At 38.4% G+C, this 21,779-nt stretch overlaps 1 protein-coding gene across 2 annotated transcripts in view; it reads left to right on the top strand.

Annotated features, from left to right (window-relative positions):
- The window catches only part of gria4a (glutamate receptor, ionotropic, AMPA 4a), a 98,019-nt gene that overhangs the window by 59,884 nt on the left and 16,356 nt on the right, over positions 1 to 21,779 (top strand). For both annotated transcript variants that reach the window (XM_028572852.1, XM_028572851.1), the window contains exons 11-14: positions 3,742 to 3,948; positions 5,433 to 5,648; positions 6,476 to 6,636; positions 20,004 to 20,202. In XM_028572852.1, the coding sequence (XP_028428653.1) occupies positions 3,742 to 3,948; positions 5,433 to 5,648; positions 6,476 to 6,636; positions 20,004 to 20,202 (783 nt within the window). The remainder of the gene's footprint in view (positions 1 to 3,741; positions 3,949 to 5,432; positions 5,649 to 6,475; positions 6,637 to 20,003; positions 20,203 to 21,779) is intronic.

Genomic DNA, 21,779 nt, shown 5'->3' with positions numbered 1-21,779 from the left:
TAAATCAATGTATTTCAGCGGTGAACCATTTTATTTTGCAATCATCTCCGTTTCCGTCTCCTCCATCAAATTGCGCTCATGTTTATCATGTTAGAAAGTCAAGTGTTTGAAATCTCCAGTCTTTTCTAAAGCAATACTTGAGTAAAAGTATCTTACCAGAAAATGACTGTGGTAGATGTAACGAAGTACAAATACTTTGTTACTGAACTCAAGTAGAATTTCCGCGTATATATGTACTTTACTTAGTTATTTATATTTCTGGAAATTTTTACTTTTACTCCACTACATTTAGTTCATTACTCGTTACTAGAACATAAAATCATAAGAATAAGACTGCAACAAAGCAGGTTGGGCGAATCATTGCTCCTAGATTGCAAGTTATTGCACGCTCCATTCCAGTTTGTGCATAATGCTTGTTTGTTGCCCAGCACCAAGCGCCAAAACCATACACCAAAACTAAAGAAGAAGAGGAGGAGGCATAATAACTGATAGTGTCATGGAAGCATCTGCTGCAGGCTTTGCCGCCAACATTAAACAACATAAGTAGATAAAATAAGTACATTTAATATCAGAAAATTACTTTTGATACTTAAGTACAGTAAATAACAGATACTTTAAGACTTTTACTCAAGTAATATTCTAAAAGGTGACTTTTACTTCCACCATTTTCTGGTAAGATACTTTAACTCAAGTATTGCTTTCAAGTACTTTATACAAGACTGCTGATTTCAAACATTTGACTTTCTAACATGATAAACATGAGCGTAATTTGATGGAGGAGACAGAAACAGAGATGGTTGCAAAATAAAATGGTTCACTGTTGAAATTCAATGATTTGAAATGAAAAGTGAAGCAAAATAGCCTTCTTACATTTTTCAAGGGAGGGTTATTAATAAGATCATCTCCTAATGTGGGACACTATGCACAAATTATAGATCTAAATAGATATACTTAAAGGAACAGGTCGACATTTTGAAAAATACGCTTAATTGCATCCTTGCTGAGAGTTCAATGATGAGACCCATACCACTCATGTCTGTCCATTTGATTTGTAGCTGTTAGCTTAGCTTAGCATAAAGACTGGAAATAGTTAACTTTGTTTAGTCTAAAGGTGTACCAGCACTTCTAAGCTCAGTAAAAAATCAGCAATTCAGCTACAACATTAAATCACACTGGTATTGCCCTTTAAAACATGTTTTTCAGCTCAAATCTTCATTAATTCTCATCTTTATCACTTCTACAGTACAGAGCAGCCCTCATGGCTGTGTTGATCTATATGAGGGAATTTACTTGAAACTTTTTTGCTGTTCATTAACATTATGATTCATGTTGAGTCAATGGAATGAGCGCCCCGGGACCTGCTAATGTCCCTGATAACGATGGAGAAATGTTTTTGTGTGTTTGACATTGAACGCAACGGGGCAAATGTTTGTATTTGATGATGATGATGTTAGGAAAAAAAGTGTAAAGTGTGTCCTTTGTGTGGTTGGTTTAGAAGAAATGTATTTTGTTTTAACAAATCGTATACTGATGACTTAATAATGCTTTGTAAAAAATGTGATAAAGCAATGCTTGGGGTGGTTTTGTTGTTTTGAAATGTGTGTTTGTTTCTCAACCTTTCATATGTAAATTTAAGATTATCCTTATTATTACATATTTGTTGCTATTTGTTATGCACAGGTAAATGGACATGCACATCCCAAAGATTTTTGACATGTCCTAGAATTGTAGCTTAACTGTACATTTTCAAACGTACACACCATTTAACAAGAAGACCACTGAGTTGCTGTAGAAACTGATTATGAATTTACTCTCTGGATTTAGAAACAGGAAAAGTCTATTTAAGTAAAGACTATCATGAAAATGATAGCATGTTGATGTTTAGCAGATGTCATATTTACCATGAACCCCATATTATTCAAGTGTGTTAGCATACTAACCTTCTTTCACAAGACTGAATCATGTTTGCATTTGGAAACGTTATTGAATAACTACATTTGAAAAAGGATTTAAAAATAATGGCTCTCTTTTTTACCTTTCAGTCACACACAATTGCACATTTAAATGGTTTTATTTCAAGTTCTTTGTTTACTAAAGAAAAAGCAGATTCATTTATAAATCCATCCTTCCTTTGTATGTTTTGTTTGTATAGTTTCCAGTGTAAGATTTTTCTAATCCCACTGCATGCTTTCATCTGATCTAGACTTGTTTCTCAATTTCCCGGATTGAAGATCGTTCTCTCCAGATCTGTGTCAGAGTGATTTTATTGCTCTTTTTAACCATTTTGAAACATGTCTAAAATCCTCTATGATTAAACTGTATGTGTTTTCAATGTGAGTCAATTTCCTGAATGAAAAATTCAACCCAACATATGCTATCATCTTTTATTGTGTTGTATAATTTTCCTAAACTGTTTCCGTTGGGAGCGTTGGATATTATTAAAGCCTGTTTGATTAATTAGATGAGATTAGTCTTTGATTAAAAAGGGTTTGATAGCATTGTAATAGGCTTGGTTTCAGTTGGATTACAGGGTGAGCAGCCTCAGGCATAATACCATAACTCACTGCTTCTGATGGATGCGCTGTCACTCTAAAATGTGTGTGCGTGTGCGTGTGTGTCATCCCAAATACATCCACCATCTCCCTAGACAACATTAACTCCCTCTTTGCTTTCATCTTTGTTTACTGCATGCACAGAAATCATTCTACTTCTTACGACACATTACCAAAGCAGCAGCCTCCCTCTCTTTTTGTCCTCTTCCCCTGTAGTTTCTCCCTCCCTTGTAAATTTCTCTCCTCTTAGCATTAGAGTTGCAGTCAGCTGCAGGTTCCAGCGGAGGCATGTAGAGTCAGATGAAAGCATAAAACAAGGCACTTGAAGTCAGAAAGACACAATATAAAACATCTAACTCAGACATGGCCTTTATGAAAAAAACAGCTTTAATTTGAATCCCATTATTATTAACTCTGCAACGGTTTCTATCAAGTTTTGGGTAGCTGTTGTGTTTTCCTGACACAATAGTTTGTCTGTGAGGTGTTTATAGTTAAAATGTGGATCTACATAAAGATGTGTGTGACTTTCAGTTTACCTTCACTGTTCTTCATGCATGGTTAAATATCTTATTGAGGCTTGTGTCCAGTTTAATTTGCCAGTTTAAAGGTGCCCTGCCACACATATTTCATTACTTTGTGGTAATGTCTGAAGTTCTACCATGGACTCTGTAACATTTTTTGTGGAAAAAATGCCTTGATTACCTTGTTTCAAGCCATTCTCGCGTGGTATAGAAAGCCTACTGGAAGACTCGATTTCTGCCAGTTCTCATTAATATTCAATAAGCTAAGCTGTTTGAATCAGATTGGCTAACAACTAGCCAATGAGAGCCTGGCTGTCAGAATCCTTTACCCAGCCCAACTGGGCAAGCTAATGAATAGTAATGAACTTGTGCAATATGATGTCAGACTGACCAGCTTTTGTAATTGGCCTGATTTCTCTGCTTATTTCTTTTCAGTGGCTAGAGCTGACAAAGGAGGTAGCAGTTCATTTTCGACATTCACAACATAACACAAACACATATGGACCTAACATATTTCAAAAAATTCAAGTAAAAAACGGTTTTGTATGGCAAGGCACCTTTAACTGCTGGCTTCTCTTGATAAGTTTTCATTTTCCTTCTTTTAATAGTTGCTGCTGTCATGTTCCTCCAAACAATTGTGTCTTTCTTCCCTTATGCTGGTTTTGTAGGAGGGTCCCTATGTGATGCTGAAGAAGAACTGGGAACTCTATGAAGGCAACGACCAGTTTGAGGGATACTGTGTGGACTTGGCCTCGGAGATCGCCAAACACATTGGAATCAAATACAAGATCTCCATCGTACCGGATGGGAAATATGGAGCCAGAGATCCAGAGACAAAGATATGGAATGGCATGGTTGGAGAGCTTGTGTATGGGGTAAGTTTGGATGGAGAATATTTGGACTTTATTAATTATTTTGTTATTTTTACCGTTAATCATTTATTTGTTTAGTCTATTTAATGTAAAAAAAAAAAACAGTGAAGAAAGTCCATCACTACTAACAGATCCCAAGATGATGTCTTCAAATTGTTTGTTTATTCAATTTGATTCAATTCAATGTTGACTTCAGTTTATTCATAGTTCATATCACCCAAAGATTCTCTGGCACATTTCAGCGGTTAAAATACATTGCATTTATTACAAGCATGACTTGAAGCATAAACTGAATTTGCATGTACGAATAGACACACAGAATCACAAACATACAGGTAAGAAAATGAATACAACACAAATAACATGTTTTATTTACTGCAGTGCAGTACAACATCACAAATGATAGCCTCAGACACATTGTGTTGAATCAACACTCTGGCACAGAGTTAACATAACTTCAACATTGTATAATGCCATGTATACTGCAGGGCTATTGCCTTGCATTACACTGTTCATGTTCCTGCTATTGTGACCCCACCACCGCGCATCATGCAACAGCTGAAAAAATGCTCAATATAACTCTTATGCAGTACATTAACTTGTCTCGAGCTCTGCGTTTCCTTAGTTACCATGTAAGTTTTCTGCAGAGATGCTGTGTCATGGAGACTTATTTATTGAGAATTTATTTTCTTGAGAATTTGGCAAGCTGGCTAATTATGCCGTTGACGCCCATGCACGGTCTGAGATTTCACATTGCCATCTCAATGCAAACTTTATCAACATGCAGAAGACAATGTCAATCGTCACTTTGCGGAAGAGTGAAAGTGGAGACTTTTGCTGCAGAACAGTGACAGAATTAATTATCCTCCAGAAGGTGACACAGCAGAACCGCTGCATTGACTAATCAGGTTTGATTTGTTCCTAACACTTGCCACATGGAGGAAGTACATTTGAAATATTTCAGCACTTTGTCCTCTTCTTCATGTCTTTATGTTCTTTACTCTCTGTTTATCTGACTTTCTTCTCCTTTTCTTTCATGTTGTGTACTTCTGTCTATATTCTGGCAGTGTCACTTTTGTGCCTAAATAGGAATTACTTCTAGTCATTCTACTAGTTTTCCCTCTACCTCTTCTGTCTCTTTCAACCCTTCTCTCTCCCCCCTTTTCTCCTTTTCTCTTCCCCCGCTTTACCACTTCCATTTCTTTGCCTCGCTAACCTTTATCATTCCCCTTCTTATGTTGCTCCTACTTCAAAATCAAATGATATGTACTGTGATTGTCTACTTCCCCTTTCCTTTGTGTTTCAACTTTTATTTTTCCTCCCTTTATCTTTGTCTTCACTTTCCCCTTCTGCAGACAGGGGAGTTCACAGAGAATTCCTACCCACCACCACTTTCTGCTTTACATAAAGTTGCTATACATCACCTACCACTACCATGTGACAGAACTAAAGTAAACTCACACTATTCTACCCGCCGCTTTTTGCAGAAAGCAGAAATTGCTGTGGCCCCGCTGACCATCACTCTGGTGAGAGAAGAGGTGATCGACTTCTCGAAGCCCTTCATGTCTCTGGGAATTTCCATCATGATCAAAAAGCCCCAGAAGTCTAAACCAGGTGTTTTCTCTTTCCTGGACCCGCTGGCCTACGAGATCTGGATGTGCATAGTGTTCGCTTACATTGGAGTCAGTGTTGTGCTGTTTTTGGTAAGTGATTATTTCAAACCAGAAGTCAGCACTTGAGTTGGATTGCAGGGCTGTAGCAGCATGAAGTGTTTTTAAAGCTTACTGATGAAAGAACAGAGACCTTATTTGGCTCACAGGCTAAAAATATGTCTCAACTAATGAGCTACAGCACATGGTGCCCAGTCTGGTGTTGGAGATCCTTATACTGTAGGACACATTTCCTGCTGATCAGAAGTCAATTTGGTCAATTTTATTAATATAGATAGAGGAGATGAAACTTTTTTCCATGGCAGCTTTTACTGCTGGATTCACTTTTCTGATGATATAATAACTCAGTGCTCATGCATGTAATTATCAAGGATTATTAAAACCCTTCAATACATTAATGCAGTTAATAACTTTTCAAGTATGGCGACATTGCCTTTACCCCCTCAACTGTAATGACTTTTACAATGTTGAAGATAATGTCTGTGCAAGAATTGTTAGATACTTAAAGGTGTCCTATCTGGAAAATACCACCACAGTGGATATTGCATATCCACTGTTTGCATATCTTGCATACAGAGCTGTATGCAAGATATGCAAATACTTGATTTGAGACATGTAAGTTCACATAATCAAGATCATGCCGGCATAACTCCTATGACACCAGTGTCTGCATATTCTAGGAAACATTTTTCTCTTGCACAAAAGTCACAATAAATGTACCCTCTATGGCTTTGTGTGTGTTATTTAGCTGAATATAATCCCCCTCTCTTAATTTCTTTCAGTCTGTATTAAAATAAGACCCTACTTTATAGACCTCTAAATGATCTATAACACTTATTTATTCCTTCTCTCTCCCTCAGGTGAGTCGCTTTAGTCCGTATGAGTGGCATGCAGAGGAACCAGAGGAGGGCACAACAGAGCTGGGCCCCACCGACCAACCTCCCAATGAGTTTGGCATCTTCAACTCCCTTTGGTTCTCACTGGGAGCCTTCATGCAACAGGGCTGTGACATCTCACCACGGTGAGGAAGGGAGTGTGAGACAGAGTGCATTTGTGTGCGTGTCTGAGACTGAGAGGGTTAGAGATTTTTCAGTAGGTATACAGGATGTGTTCATAAGAGCGTGTGTGTGGGCTGGGGATAGTGTGTGTGTGTGTGTGTGTGTGTGTGTGTGTGTGTGTGTGTGTGTGTGTGTGTGTGTGTGTGTGTGTGTCTGTCTGTCTGCAATACACCTTGTGTCTCTCTAACTGTCTGTAATGTTAGAGTGCTTTAGTATTAGGCTGTAGTGATTCAGACTGTTGACCATGTGAATCACCTCTCTTAGCACTATTTCAGGTTCCACTGAACTGGACTGCTTCTCCGAGACAGTGTGTTAAGAAGATGTGCCAGAAATACACACATAGACACAAACATGTGCCACTGAAAAAAGACACGGAAGTGAGAAGGAAACACCTGCACATAGTCCAGCGGTCATGTCCATATGGGTGTGCAGTGGTGGGAGATTTAGCAGTTTGCTAGATGTGTATGCATTTTTAATGCACCACTGAAGAGGCTGTCCAGCTGTATTTTTAGAATATTTATAGGAATATGGCATTTTATTATTGATAACCTGAGAATGCAGTTTAGTGAAATATTTATAGACATCATACTTAAAGCCTTTTGGGTGTAAATCTAAGGAGAGAAGCAGATAGAAAAGAGTGATAGACGATGAGCTGAAAGAAAGAAAAGGTGTGATCGGTTGAGCAAAATGTGAGTCATGAGAAGTGGTAGCAGAGATGTGAATGGACACGTCTTACTTTATCATAGACGTGGAGACGATGTGGTCAGTGGTTCCTGTTGTGTAGCGGATATGACATTTTGAATTCTGTATCCAAACATGATCATGTGCAAGATTCTTGTTTGTCTTGACTTTTGTGACACTCTTCTTGAGAAGCACTCTTATTGCTGTGATGTTTTGCCCTTAATGTAGGCAGAAGCATGATATCACGATAAACCAACTTGGCTGAAGCTTCCTACAGTTTGTTAACTTTTCATTTAATTTCATTCAAACTGTTGTTATTCCTCTCATAAATAATTAAAGCTTTTATGCTAAAACACATCACTGCCTGTGCAGAAGGAAATAGGGTTTATCTTGTAAGTCTTCCAAATACTAAATGTTCAATATTATAATATATATATATAAAAAAATTTCATTCTTTTTAACCCCAGAAAGCCTAACCCTGCTCAATATCAACTTTAATTAATGTCCAGGCTCACTGACATACAGTACATACAATCTTTTTCTCATCTCAAGGACTTTACTTACTACTACCGCTTTTAAACCTAGTTTTAGCCCCAGTGTCTCTTAAACATTTCTGTTGCATTCCCATTAGCATTTCACTTTTGGGAAAAGGACAAAAGCTCTACATCAGCGGCCCAAACATCACTTTATTTCTCCTCCTCTTTTGCTCTTCTGCCCTTCTCCTTCGCTCTTTCATCCATCTCTTTCATGCTCTATCTTTTCCTTCCTCCCCCGCTCCCTGACACCTGGTGTCTCCCACTCCTTCCCACTAACTATACTGTGACTGACAAGCCAATTCTAGCCCCAACACACAAAATGGAAAACACTCTCACCAGCTGCACGCACACATACCAGAACACACAAAAACACACAAAATGTGCACATGAATACACAGACATTTCACATTCTCCTTACACACACATGCAGACCTATTCATTACTTGCAGGACTTGTTATAGATGTGTGTGCATAAGCTACAGCTGTCATAGTGATAATGTGATAGTTAACATGAAGCCAGTGTTCGTCATACAAATCACCCGGCCCTGTCACTTCCAATATAGCACAACTCTTCTGTAGGCCAAGACTACTGCAGTCCTAAATGCCGGATTATAAACGTAGAATGAGAAGTCTGTCACTTCTGTACTTTTTCTTCATGTTTTCAAGGAGGTTTCAATGCAAACTTAAGTCTGGGATGTTTTTCTTATAAATGCAGCAATAATGATTTATCATGTAAATTCAACATGAGGTCTCATGTATCATCACAATGTCAGTCTCATGAGATAAACCATATTGCAAAGACTGGTGCTACAGCTGTAATAGTAATAGTAGTAATAGTGGTGTGGCTCTGCTCCCAGTATGAACAGGGAGCAAATTGATGGAAACATGTGGCAGATTTGGATTGGGGTATGCAACCCCCTGTTGAGTACAGAACAGAGTTTAGGCGATGCAAATCTCTAAAATGTAATATTGACAGTATGGGGACATACAAGCTAACATAAGCTGAATTGCTGTTTCCTAATGAGGAGGAGGCCAAGGAAGGGGTGAAAGAACAGCACATCACAATGGTGGTAGCACAAATATAAAAGTAACACTAGCACTCTAAACCACACATTTATTAAAATTACATTTTCCAATAGCCTTGTACCTACAGCTATAATCAATATTTTTATTATAACAATGTATTAGATAACAATGTAAAAAACAATGTGACAATGTGAAAAGTGTCACGCATAATGATGAACCTGCAGAGAAATAATTTGGCTCCACAATGGTGGTAGCAGAGGCAGCATCAAGCAGCAGCAGGGGCGTAGCACGAGACCCTGGGCCCTATGCATAGGCAGTCCTGGAAAAAAATAAGAAATAAAAAAAATCAGGCCTCTGTACACATGAATCTGTAGGCCTAGATGTTTATAGGGTAATAACTATTAACTGTAATGCTTAGAGTAGCCTGATAAAACACATTTCAAACCTCCTTTGTCAACATTCTCTAGCCTACTTCACTGTGGTTACTACTACATTTTGTTGGTTTTCTCTGTACCTTTACTTGCCAGCCTGCATACTATGGTGTCTCTCTGATCATCTGTTAATTTATCTGGTCATAGTCCTGGATCCTCTGGCAAAAACTGGTCTGCACTGCTCTGCCTATTTTCCAGTTCCTCATCTCTCATTTCCACACTGTGCTCAGAGCAACACTCATGCTCCCTGCTGTCTTCACTCCCATCCTCCTCAATCAGATGTTCTCTGTCATCTTTCTCTATGAAGGATACATCTGATATTAACCTCTTATCCTAATTGTAACCTAATATAATAAAACACTAAGATGTTAGTGTTACTTAACACCTTTCAGTCAAAATGGCTAAACATGGTTTACTTTAATTTTGATATAAGCTTCCCTTGTTTCAAATCCAAAAAGGAGGCTGAGGGGTCAATTGCTCACTGCTGTGATAGTTTCTGAAACTGAGGGCCATGTGTTTCACAATGTTAACATCTGCTTCTACTAAATCTGACATAACTATAATGTTGACATGATATGTATCTACCAATGAGCTACCAAGCTACCTATGACACTGATTAGCCTATTATTGCTAATTATAGACATTATAGCCTAATTTAAAATTAAACATGTTTTAAATTAGGCTATTACAATGGTGTGTTATATGCAAACAGCATTGCTAGTGTAGTTTATTTATTTAGCCTTTACCTCAGATTACAAGTATAACCAAATTATCATTTGAAAGTGTATGTTCTGCTATTTATATGGGTTGTCTCAGTTTGTTTTTAGCACTAACAGATATTCAAGCAGTTTAGCACCATGGATTTCATTTTTTAGTTTGTGCTCACCTTTCTTTGAAAAGAAGTCAGTTACCAATTGTTTCCCCTCATTTTGTTTTCTCTGGACTAAACCATTTGGCGCATTAGCAAGGGGCGGGTGAGACCTTAGTCTTTTTTTGTATACAAAATGTAGTCAGTCAATCAACCAAGTTATTCAGCCAATACACTAACTTTACATTTCATCTGACATGCATTATGAAATTTAATTAGGAAATGAAAATATCCAGGTGAAATAAAATATATTACAGACTTTTCAAGGGCCCTCTCTCCCCTTGGGCCCTGGTAATCAGTATCGGTTTTACCCCCAGTCCGACGCCCCTGAGCAGCAGTATACAGTAAATAGTTTAGTATGCTTGAAAGGTTCACACAAGGTGTCATCCAACCACATCACATTTTCAGATTGAAAAGCCTGCTGTTGTAGTGACAAGATGAAGCAATTAATCATATGTGGTAGTGGGCGTAATGCAACACATTTACTGATGTAGCTGGATTGTTGGTTTAGAAAGTTACAAAAGGTATCGGAAGCAGGAAAAGTGTGGGGGGAGAAGGCACAATGTTAGATAATCTAATACGCACACATAGGCCCTAAGGTCATGCAGGATAAGTTAGTGCTACAGTGTTTATGTGAACTTATTGTCCTAGTTATAAGATGTCATTGCACATAATTGATAACCATTCAGATCAACTGACGTGACCAAAGGTTCCAGCCTGAAGAACAACACTTGTTGTTGTCAGTGTCAATGGTTCTGAGGTAAACAAAACAGTGGAGTGAAGCTCCGCTACATTTTAGTCGCGCTGCTGTACTTACTGTAGATATTACACACTCTGCTCTTTGCATCCAAACCCACCACACTCGTCTTTTTAATCTGTCACGCTCTGTTCACTCTTTTGTTCTGCCTAAGCTGCTGCTCACTGTGAGCATCATCATCATCATCATCATCATCATCATCATCATCATCATCCGTTGCATTCACCTGTAGCTGCTGATTGTAGTGAGTCACTCCCTAATCTCTCTACGCGTGGGCTTAAGTGTATACTGCAGGGAGCGATGAGGCATGACTGACTTGCTTAGACGTCAAACATGTACCAGTACCTCGTATGTATCCACATATAACCATTCCACATGAACTCACTGACTGAAACGCCACAGTAATGATGCAATTTATGACTATGCAAGAAGAGGTAGAAAGATATAAAGACATAATCTTAAAAAAGTGAAATTAACTCATTCATTAAATTTGTCAATGAAGAAATGATATAAGGCTGCAGACCAGACTTTCTGCCATAAAACCATGTGATGGATGACCCTTCACTCTGACACCGTGCTCTGCAGAGACACTAGATCATGTGCTTAGAAAAGGATACGTGTCATGCATATCATCATGTCATATCATTTTTCTGTCCCCTCAGTACATTTACTTTAATCTTCCATTCTCTTGTTCACCTTTGCAGGCAGACAAGGTCATAATGCTAACTTCTGTCACATCTGACAGCAGAAATGTGCTTCAGCTAAAACAAAGACAAAGATATCATCATATCACAAGATGTATTCCTGCATGCAACTTTCCTTTAAACACACATTTTCAATATTTAACATGTACTTCTATTACTACATTAAGGACATACCACTCTCTCAGTTTATCTGCCCTCTTTGAGCTGCATAGCAACGTCTACAACAACACACTGAGCCAATTACTCATAAAGTAGAATACATAAAAGAATTGGAGAATGTCTTGCTAGTCTTTTTATACTCGGCCAGAATTTCAGATCACATCCACAGGCTCTCAATTACAGAGAATAGCACTCTTCTGTGTGGTGTCATGTTTTAGGCCAATAAGGCAGGTGTAATTTTACACAAGTGGAGCTTTAGTTTCTTTATGCAATGAACAAGTCAATGCTTAAATGCACTTTACAAGGTGAAAACGTTAAAGAATTAAACAATGTTATATTAACATTATAGAATTATAATAATGTTATGCTTTGCATTCTGTCTGGTTGGCTATTTGCAGTGTGTTTGTGTTTTTATTTCTAAATTAAAATCTCTTCTGTCTTGTATATTGTGTTGTTTTAACCTTTAAGAGCATTTGTCTGTCAACTGCTCTCCATGTATTACACACACTGGTTGTTTGACACTGTGTGTGTGTGTGTGTGTGTGTGTGTGTGTGTGTGTGTGTGTGTGTGTGTGTGTGTTGTAGTTGTGTATTGTGTATTGAGCTGCCATATAAGTACATTGGTATTCAGTGTGGGTCCCACTCTCCCTGCTGCAGTCATCCTGCAGTCTGGGAGACACAGTCTAACACACACTCCTATTCAACTCTCCCACTTTTTCTCCCTTCTTACTTGATCTATCATTTTCCTTTCTTTCTCCCAGCCTTTATCTCCTCTTGTTTGCTCTCTCACATAGTGTCTGTTCCTGTTGCTTTGTTGTCTAATCATCACCTTAGTTAATTGACATTTTCATAGCTAGAAATTACAGCACATGTCTGTGTGGTGGCATGTGTGCGTGCTCATAATAGTAAACACTTCTTTCCTGTGAGACACACATGCTCTTGTCTTTTGCAAACACACCGACTTGTGTTTCCTTCACCTTTAAAATCAAGCAGATGTAATGGATGGCAGCAGACATGAACAAATTTACACACAAACACACACACACACACACACACACATTGTCAGAGTGACCTTGAGATGGCATTTGCACCACACGCACCTGTCATCTTTCGGCCCAGGCTTTTGGGTTTGTATTGTCGTTGATTGGCTCGGTCACCTCGCAAATGGTGAAAACACAGTGATGGACAGTTAGATGATGGGACTGGAATTTTTAAAAAGTGGAAATGAAAAAATGGCATAAGTGACAAGTGTTGTACATTGAGGAAGACCAAGAGAAAGTGCAGGAGAAGGAGAGGGAGGTAAACGGATCACCAGTGAACATCTCAAAGGGATTAAATCTGTCTCTGTCAATAAACATCTGAAATTACAGCTCTCTTGTGTGTGTGTGTGTGTGTGTGTGTGTGTGTGTGTGTGTGTGTGTGTGTGTGTGTGTGTGTGTGTGTGTGTGTGTGTGTGTGTCTCTGTCTGTCTGTCTGTCTGTCTGCTGCTGGCTTGTGCACTTCTGGCTTTGAGTGTGTGTGTGTATGTCAGTGTGTGTTTGTGAGTGATATACGTGAGAATTGAGTAAATGCTCGTGGGTGTGTTGAATAGTTAATGATAGCAACAGATCCAGCAATTGGTTTGACCAACTAACTACAGTGGAGCACTGAGGCTTACTGACTAATTAATGATCTCAAGGTCACTGATTAGAACCCAGTCCCACCAACTGACTGTGTACATGAATTTTTCAGTAAACGTTTTCATAAATCCTGTGAATCCTTCTCTCTGGGTGTCTCGTATCTTTTCTGCTTCACCAATATGTTATTTTATTTTATCTTGCCTTTCATTATCTGCCTGCTGCATCTAATTTTTAATCTATTAATCAGATTTTCTTTCATGTATGTCGGTTTGCTTTTACGCCCTTTATTCTGCCTCCATCTACTGTATAGCATTTCTGCCTATTTCAATCAGTCAGTTGATTCACTTTATTTCACACCTGTTTTCCATGTCAGAGAAAGTTAAAAGACAAGAAGAAGAAACAATGTTTGTCTGTATTTCTATTTGCATTTGTCCTTCTGTCCTTTATTGTGTGCTAATCAAACATTCCTGCTTCACTTTCCCACAACATCAGACACACTCATAACTATCAGTCTCAACATTTGTTAACATGTGAGTCACAATTACTTGAGAAAACATGTCTTGTTTGCTCCCCTGTCGGCATGTCATAACGTACGAGGAATTGAGTTTTTAACAATCTTACGATTTGCAAACGTTGATTTCATATTCTTTTTTGCATCCAGACAAAATAAAACTACTGTGAGTGAAAATGTACATGTAAAAACTGCAAAACCTATCATTTAAAGCAGTTTCATAAAAAATAACTTTTTGTCACTGTCACTATATCATGACAGTACAACATGAATCAGATCATCTGTGAAAAAGTCATGTTCCTCTGCCTCCTCATGGTGCTCCTAATGGCATAAGAAAAACAACCAATCAGAGCCAAGCAGTCTCTAACGCAGTGTCAATGACATTGTGAACTGCGGTCAAACAGTAAAACTAGGAAGCGCTGATCAAATATGAATCAAGATTCTGTTACTGCATTGCTTATTTCTCACCTCAGTGTTTTCAGAAACAGAGAAGACAGTATTTTTCAGTTTGTATGTCTTTGAGTTGATAAAACATATTTTATTGTACTGTTGAAATGAGAAAGTTTGGTTTTGGCTCAGCTTGGTCACAAACTTTCTCATTTTACAGCTAAACAGTACACTAAAATATGTTTTTCAACTCAAAGACATACAAACTGAAAAACAAAGCCAATGCTATGGGTGACATCACTGAAACTAAGCCCATATTTTATACAATCTATGTGAAAACATACTTGTGGACAACAACTATCCAGAGCTGGCTCAGTTTGTTGTTCGTGTCTGTATGTCTGCTTGCCTGTATTTGTGTGTTTGGATGTGTAAGCATTAATCTACTTTAGCACTTTAATGTGTTTGTGCATAGGCATGTGTGTGTAAGTGTGTTTGTGTGTTTGTATGCTGTTCTTGTAGCAATTACCTTAACGGTTTTTTTTTCCAAAAATTTTGTGATTACTGTCATAATTGTAATGCAGCCAAACAGCATAGTCTAAGGAAATAAGTTGATGATTAAACAACGTAGAAACATCTTTGTTTTCTATTAGTCCTCATGAGAAGGAAAATAGAACACACATGCAAGATCATACGCACATACGCATGCACACACAGCCTGCCTAAAATTGCAGTCACTTCTGTTCAGATGCAATGGATGAAAATAAACTGTATAGCTCAGAACTGTGTGTGTGTGTGTGTGTGTGTGTGTGTGTGTGTGTGTGTGTGTGTGTGTGTGTGTTTGAGAGGCCGATGTAGAGAGAGTGGAAGAGAGAGAGAGAGAGAGGGGAACAGCTTGCCATTAATCTTTCACACAGAGGATTGGGGAGGCAATCTGTTGGCTATCATAGATGATACATGACCTGCTATAGAATGATTCGCCTGTTGCATACCAACACACATGACACAACGCCACACACAGGCAGTACGCCACACTTATTCACTCTGCCACAAACACTCTTGCACACTCACACTGTCTTGTCAGATAAAGAATCAAGTATGTCCGTCCCAAAGCTCACCCATGTACACCAAAATGCACTAAACAGGAATAGAAACTAAATATATGTGAACATATGAAAAACACACACACACACACACACACACACACACACACACACACACACACACACACACTCACAAATAAATCAAGTACAACACATTTAGAAAGAGACATGCTGTTCATCATGTTGTACTCAACCAATCTGTTTTTCTTTCCTCTGTAGGGTGGTTGTCTTTCACACCCACTGAGATGCAAAACCATTTTAGATGTCCTTTCTTAGATTACAAAATCCTATCAGCCAAGTACAATACATTCTCCTCTAATGATGTTATGTGGTTACTCTAATGGCTTCGTTTACACTGCAATTTATTCAATCAGCATCAGTTTTTGCTCTAAAACCTTTGCCTGAACTTAAGTAGACAATGCAGTCACCTGCTACAGGTAAATCTATGGACCTAAGAAATTAATCTGTCAAACAAATAACCATATACAGCTAGATAAGCAGTTTTGTGTTGATGAATACATTGAATACAAAGTTTTTGCATTTATGTTTTAAAAAAAACTACTTATAGGTCTGTGTGGCTGCAGCCAAGATCCAGTCCAAAATCTGACTTTTTTCTACCAACTCAAAATCAGGGACATTAAACAAGTTGATTTTCACATCTGAACAGTTGGCTGTTTGTAATGTGCTTTGCCACTACAGAGTCTGTCCTCTTCCGGCGTCAGTCCAAAAGCATAAAAAAAAAAAACTGTGTGTACATTTTTGCTTTATTTGTGTGGGCTTCCTCCTTAAACCAAAATAGTAGGTATACTAATCACCCTAATTTAAAAAAGTAAAAGTGCATGTTGGTTTGCAGGCTAGTTAGCTACAGTAATTAGCTGTTCAGCTGTAGCCAATTAAACAGCTTGTAAACATACCTGCAAATGTCACTTCAGTCCAGTTAGAGGCTGGTGTGGGCCTTACTCTTTAATATCAGTAACAATATGCTGCCTCCATATGACTTGTTGGCACCAGCTGAGACAATAAAGGAACATTTCCTCAATGGCCTTTTTCCTACGTTATACTAATAGAAACCTAGTGATGGCCAAATGAAGCTTTGTGAACCATTTTCTTTTTTTTCTAAGCCAACTAGATGGGTCTCTCTCTTCAAGAAAGGGTTGAAAACACATTGAATTGTCATTCTTTTAACCTTTTTCTTTGAACAGAGAGTGCCATCTAGTGAGCTCATAAAATAAAATAAATGGTTGACAAAGCTTCATTTGGCCATCACTATAGAAAACTACAATAAGGGATGGCTAAATGGGCTTTCAGATGAATTTAGATGGGTTATTTATTTGTTATAGTCACTTAAACTCACACAATATACACAAATTAATGAATGTCCCTGTCCTCAAGCTCCACAGGTTCACGAGATAGAAGCCACATTTTGGTAATGACATTATTGTTAACATACAGAGCAAAATGATGCAGAGTGAAGAAGTGCACTGCTCTTGAACCTCTCAATATCTTCATCTTCCTCTGCCTGTTTGCATTCTGGCCATCCTCCTTTGCTTTGCCTTGCATTTTTTCCCCCCTGTCTTTTTAAGGATAAAAATCAAAACCCAAGAGCAGATTTGTCAGGATGATCCATCACAGTGTTGGCCTCGCCTGTAGGTTCATTTAAAATGAGTTTGTAAATACATATCATCCATGTTCCTGGACCCCTCTTGTCCATTGTCAAAATTTTTCCATCATGAAGTCTGACCTGGTTGAATTTATATTTGTGTGTGTCAAAACCTAAGTCTTTGTCAGGATGATTAAGAGGTGGTTCATTAATTCAGGTAAACAGATCAATGCCTCAAGGACAGCAGAATTTGCAGAGTTGCTCCAAAAGGTGACAATTTATGCCGAGTCAGGCGTCGATGCACCTCTCAGCTCTCTCACTCTTCTTTTCTCACTTCAGCATGCACTCCTTAAAACCCAATAAAAATGACTTATATGTCACTGCTTTCCCATCAGAGTGGTATCACCACCAAACAGCCATCTGTCCGAGAAATGTTGGGCCTTATTTTATGATTGTGTGTAAGGGGATACGAATGTCACCCAAAGTAAATAATAATATAAAATAATAATCTAGTGTTGGGGCATCTGTCAGCTCACTGTTTTTGTTTTGTTTTGTTACTTTACTGTTTTGGTTCACTCTCATTGCTCTCATTGTACAAAATACAAAATAAATTAAAGTAGGCCTAAGTGAAATACTTCAGTCAATTTACCTATTTGAGAAAATTTTTAATTACTGGCATCTGGAAATGAGCACACAAACTTTTCTGTGACTGAAAGGTGATTCAAAGAGACATTTGGACTCACTGAACGTAAACAACATGGAGGGATTCATATTGACAGTGAATGTTCCTTTGAGCTACACCTTTTAGCATAGATTAAGCAAGACCTGAAAGTGAAATGCTAAAAAACATGTTCCTTTTCATTTTCTGTAAATGTGATGGCTCTTCTACACTTTTATACTTTAGAAAAAGAAAACCTAACATTTTGCAACCTTCTCCCATCTTTCTCTCCTTTTCTCTAATGTGCTCACTCTCGCTTGCTCTCTTTTGCTTTACTCAGTGTAAACAAGTTTGTGCAAACAAAATGAATTGCCACTTACTTTGATGCTTCAGCTCACAACTGGTAGATAAAGAGAGTAAACATGGAGAATAAGGGGCCATCCACACAGAGACGCTTTTTGGTGCAAACGCACAAATCCTGTAAATAAAATGCCTGAAACCTGGTCCCAGGGTGAACATTTTTGAAAACGGCACCCTTGTGTCTTCGTTTGGACGGCAAAGCCGCGTGCTTGTGTATCGATGATGTCATCACCACACACCTCGACCTCTAGCCTTCAACCTCTTATACCGCAACGACGTCTCATAACAACAACAATGGTGGACTACATGCTTGTGTTCCTGCTGGAGAAGATATTGGCCTATTAGGGTTACTACACTGTAATAAATTTCATGTTAGTTTAACTTGGAAATGCAAGTTCCCCTGCTGCCTTGAAAATCGAAGTTCACTCAACTTGAAGACTGCCTTTGTTTCAACTTAGAAAAAAACTTTAAGTTAATGAGGTTGATGTAACTACAGTGTTCTAGTTTTGTTAAAGTTCTTTTAGTTGATTTAACTTTGTATTACTTGGTTTAACTTCATACTTTAAGTTTAAACAAATAATTTATTTTCTTTAATAATGCAAGAAACCTTCCTTGCCTAGTATAACAGACATACTTTTCTGCTTTATTTCAACTCACAGTTACAAGTTAAAACAACATAACCACATTTATAGCAGAGATACCGTGGGTGCTTGGGTGGGGCCTCTCTGCTGATATACTTGACATAAAATGTCCACTAGTAAAGTGACACGCCACAGATTAATGGCTGAAGGAAGCCTATTACTGCTCAACGTCTAACACTGTAATACTCCAACTCTTCTTACCAAACGTAACAGTCACTTAACTCATGGTTACAAATGTATACCAGCACAACAGTGACAATTACCAGGCTACAAAACACTACATTCTAAACACACGTTTAATAAATGTAATTCATAAAGTTACATTTGTATTTCGAACAAACTGCAAACTTTTCAGCAAATTTTAACACAACTCTATTTACTGCCTTGCATCATGGGAATTGGCCAGCCAATGAACCAGTTGCAGTCCTGACTGCAATTGGTTGATAACTTAACTTACATACCTTAGTTCAATCAACACATACATTTTTTTAAATAGTCAACCCAACGAATAAATGCAAGTTTAACTTTCAAAAACTCATAAAGTTGAGTTCAAAATCCACAACTTGTATAAGCTCGTTCAGTTAAAAATAAGAAATAAGTGGACATAACTAAATGGGTCTGTAATATTTTACAGTGTAGGGCTGTTTGGTTTCTTCTTCTACTGTCTGTTTGTATACAGCGTGCAAGCTTTATGCGCATGCTCCACCTCTGCCTTTAGGCCTGGCATATGAAGTAGCGTGTTGTGTCATTTACAAATGGATCCGTTTGGACGCAAACATTCTTGAAACGATGCCAGAGAAGACGGGGAAAAAAAAGATTGTTTTGGTACATGTGGACGTGGCCTAAGAGAATGAGGATGAGAGAGATGGAGGAGCACCCAGATTACGATGTGTTTCATGTAGCTTTTGTTATTGTTAGTGCTGATTTGGTTTGAGGGTTGAAAGACATTTGCTTTGGCGGGAATGCCATGCACACATTGGTGTCAAAAAATGCTTTGTAAAACGACAATGGGTTGTGTTGCATATCTCTGACTGAGAAACTAACCTTAATTATGTTTCCTTCTCTGTTTTTTTCACTCTGTCTTTCTTTTATGTTTTTTTCATCCCTTTAATTTCATCTTTTTCTTCATCATCCTCCTATTCGTCCCGCTAATTTCTCATGTACATATCCTTCCTTTATCTCCTCAATCTTGCCCTCCTCCTTCTTAACCTTCTGCATCTTTCCACCTCTTACTGCTTACTCCCCTCTTTCGTTGGTTTCTCCCTACCTCGCCTCTGTCTGTCTTCTCTCCAGGTCTCTGTCTGGACGTATTGTTGGAGGTGTGTGGTGGTTCTTCACTCTTATCATCATCTCCTCTTACACAGCCAACCTGGCTGCTTTCCTCACTGTGGAGAGGATGGTCTCACCCATAGAGAGCGCAGAAGACTTGGCCAAACAGACAGAGATAGCCTACGGGACACTGGACTCCGGCTCTACTAAGGAGTTCTTCAGGGTATGGACTCCACACACTCTGCTCATTTATTTGAATGCTTTAGAGGTGTCAGGCTTTTACTATGTTAAGTCAAGTTAATTTGCTACTGAGCTGAAAAGCCAGAAAATCTCAGATGACATGCTGATCTCACATTTAATGCAGTTATTAAAAACCCAAGCAGTACTGTACAAACACTGAATGTAAACATACCATTGTGTGTTTATAAGAAAACTCCACAGGGTGCTTTTAGGAAATAGTTGCCAATGTGTGGTGTTCTTTTTCCCTTCCAAATGGCTGTTACATTAATGTGATGGGGCCAGCCCATGTGTCCCTCGGTGGTAAAGAACGCCATTCTACTATGCTTTACAGCATTCATCACAACAGGTTACAACATTAGAGACAAACAACACAATCTTAAAGTTACTTCTGAAATAAATTGGCAGTCAGTGAGAGGAAGCAAATGTGAGGGAGGTGTTGTCTCATTTATTGAAGCCAGACAAAAGTCAAGCAGCAGAATTTGTCTCTGACTGTAGGCGGGACAAGGATAAGTGACTAATAACAGTGTAAACCAATTTACAATAGTCCAGGTGGGAAGAGAGGAACGAACGGATGACTTTCTCCTGATCTTAAATTAAGAGAGGCTTACATTCTCGGAAATAAAGCTACGCTGAAATGCCTGGCTTTCACTTTCTGGCTAATTTGTTTATAAAACTAGAAAAGACAAAAGGACCGGCGTGGGATTTTATACCTTTTGATTAAAATTCAAACATGATTACAATGGAACAATGTTGAATGCATTGAATAACTTCTTTACCCTGTCAAATAAAGCATTGGTAATTATAATAATCATCATCATAATAATAAACAGTGAAGAGAAGTGAAGTAGACGTGGTCTATGTGGACAGAATATTCTACAGTTAGCTGTTTCCGTAAAACAGTAAGCAGGAAATTATAGCGGAGTGAAATGAGAGACCAGTAGAAGCTTCACCCATTGACCTATTCATCTATGTGGATTCCAAATATACATAAGTACTCATTAACACATAAAACATAGACGCACACGATCACACAATACTGATGAAGACAGATTCTTTTTCTGCAAACATGGGAAAAACACCAGAGTCACCACATGTACAAAAACAAATCTGCTCTGTCATGTAGTCATGCTCTGGAGGAAAATTCTGAATTGGTTGTGTACTCATGCATTGTGTGTGTGTGTCTATATACCAATTTACAGTTATGCTTTGTAAAAGACGTGTGCACTAGTGTGTGTGTGTTTGGGGATATGGTGGAGGGGTAGGTTGTAGCAGACAGTTTGTGCTTCTGTGAGCGGATCTGGCATAATCAACATAACGAGCAGCCTGAAATCTGTGGAGGGTGAAAAAGCAATTTACTCTCCCACAGCTGAGGGGGATTCACCACCACCATTAATTATCTGTATGTGCGAGTATATTTTTGTGTGGACGTAAAGCATGTATGTATACATATTAAGCCACATACTGTATGTACATGTATGTATGCATGCATGTATATGTGCATGTGAGTGTTTGTGTTGCACTTCTCTTGCAGAGCAGGTGTGTGTGTGTGTGTGTGTGTGT

This window comes from Perca flavescens, chromosome 3, assembly GCF_004354835.1.
Source record: "Perca flavescens isolate YP-PL-M2 chromosome 3, PFLA_1.0, whole genome shotgun sequence".
NCBI lineage: Eukaryota > Metazoa > Chordata > Actinopteri > Perciformes > Percidae > Perca > Perca flavescens.
Note: the sequence above shows the minus strand (reverse complement) of the source record. Positions and strands in the feature narration are given on the sequence as shown.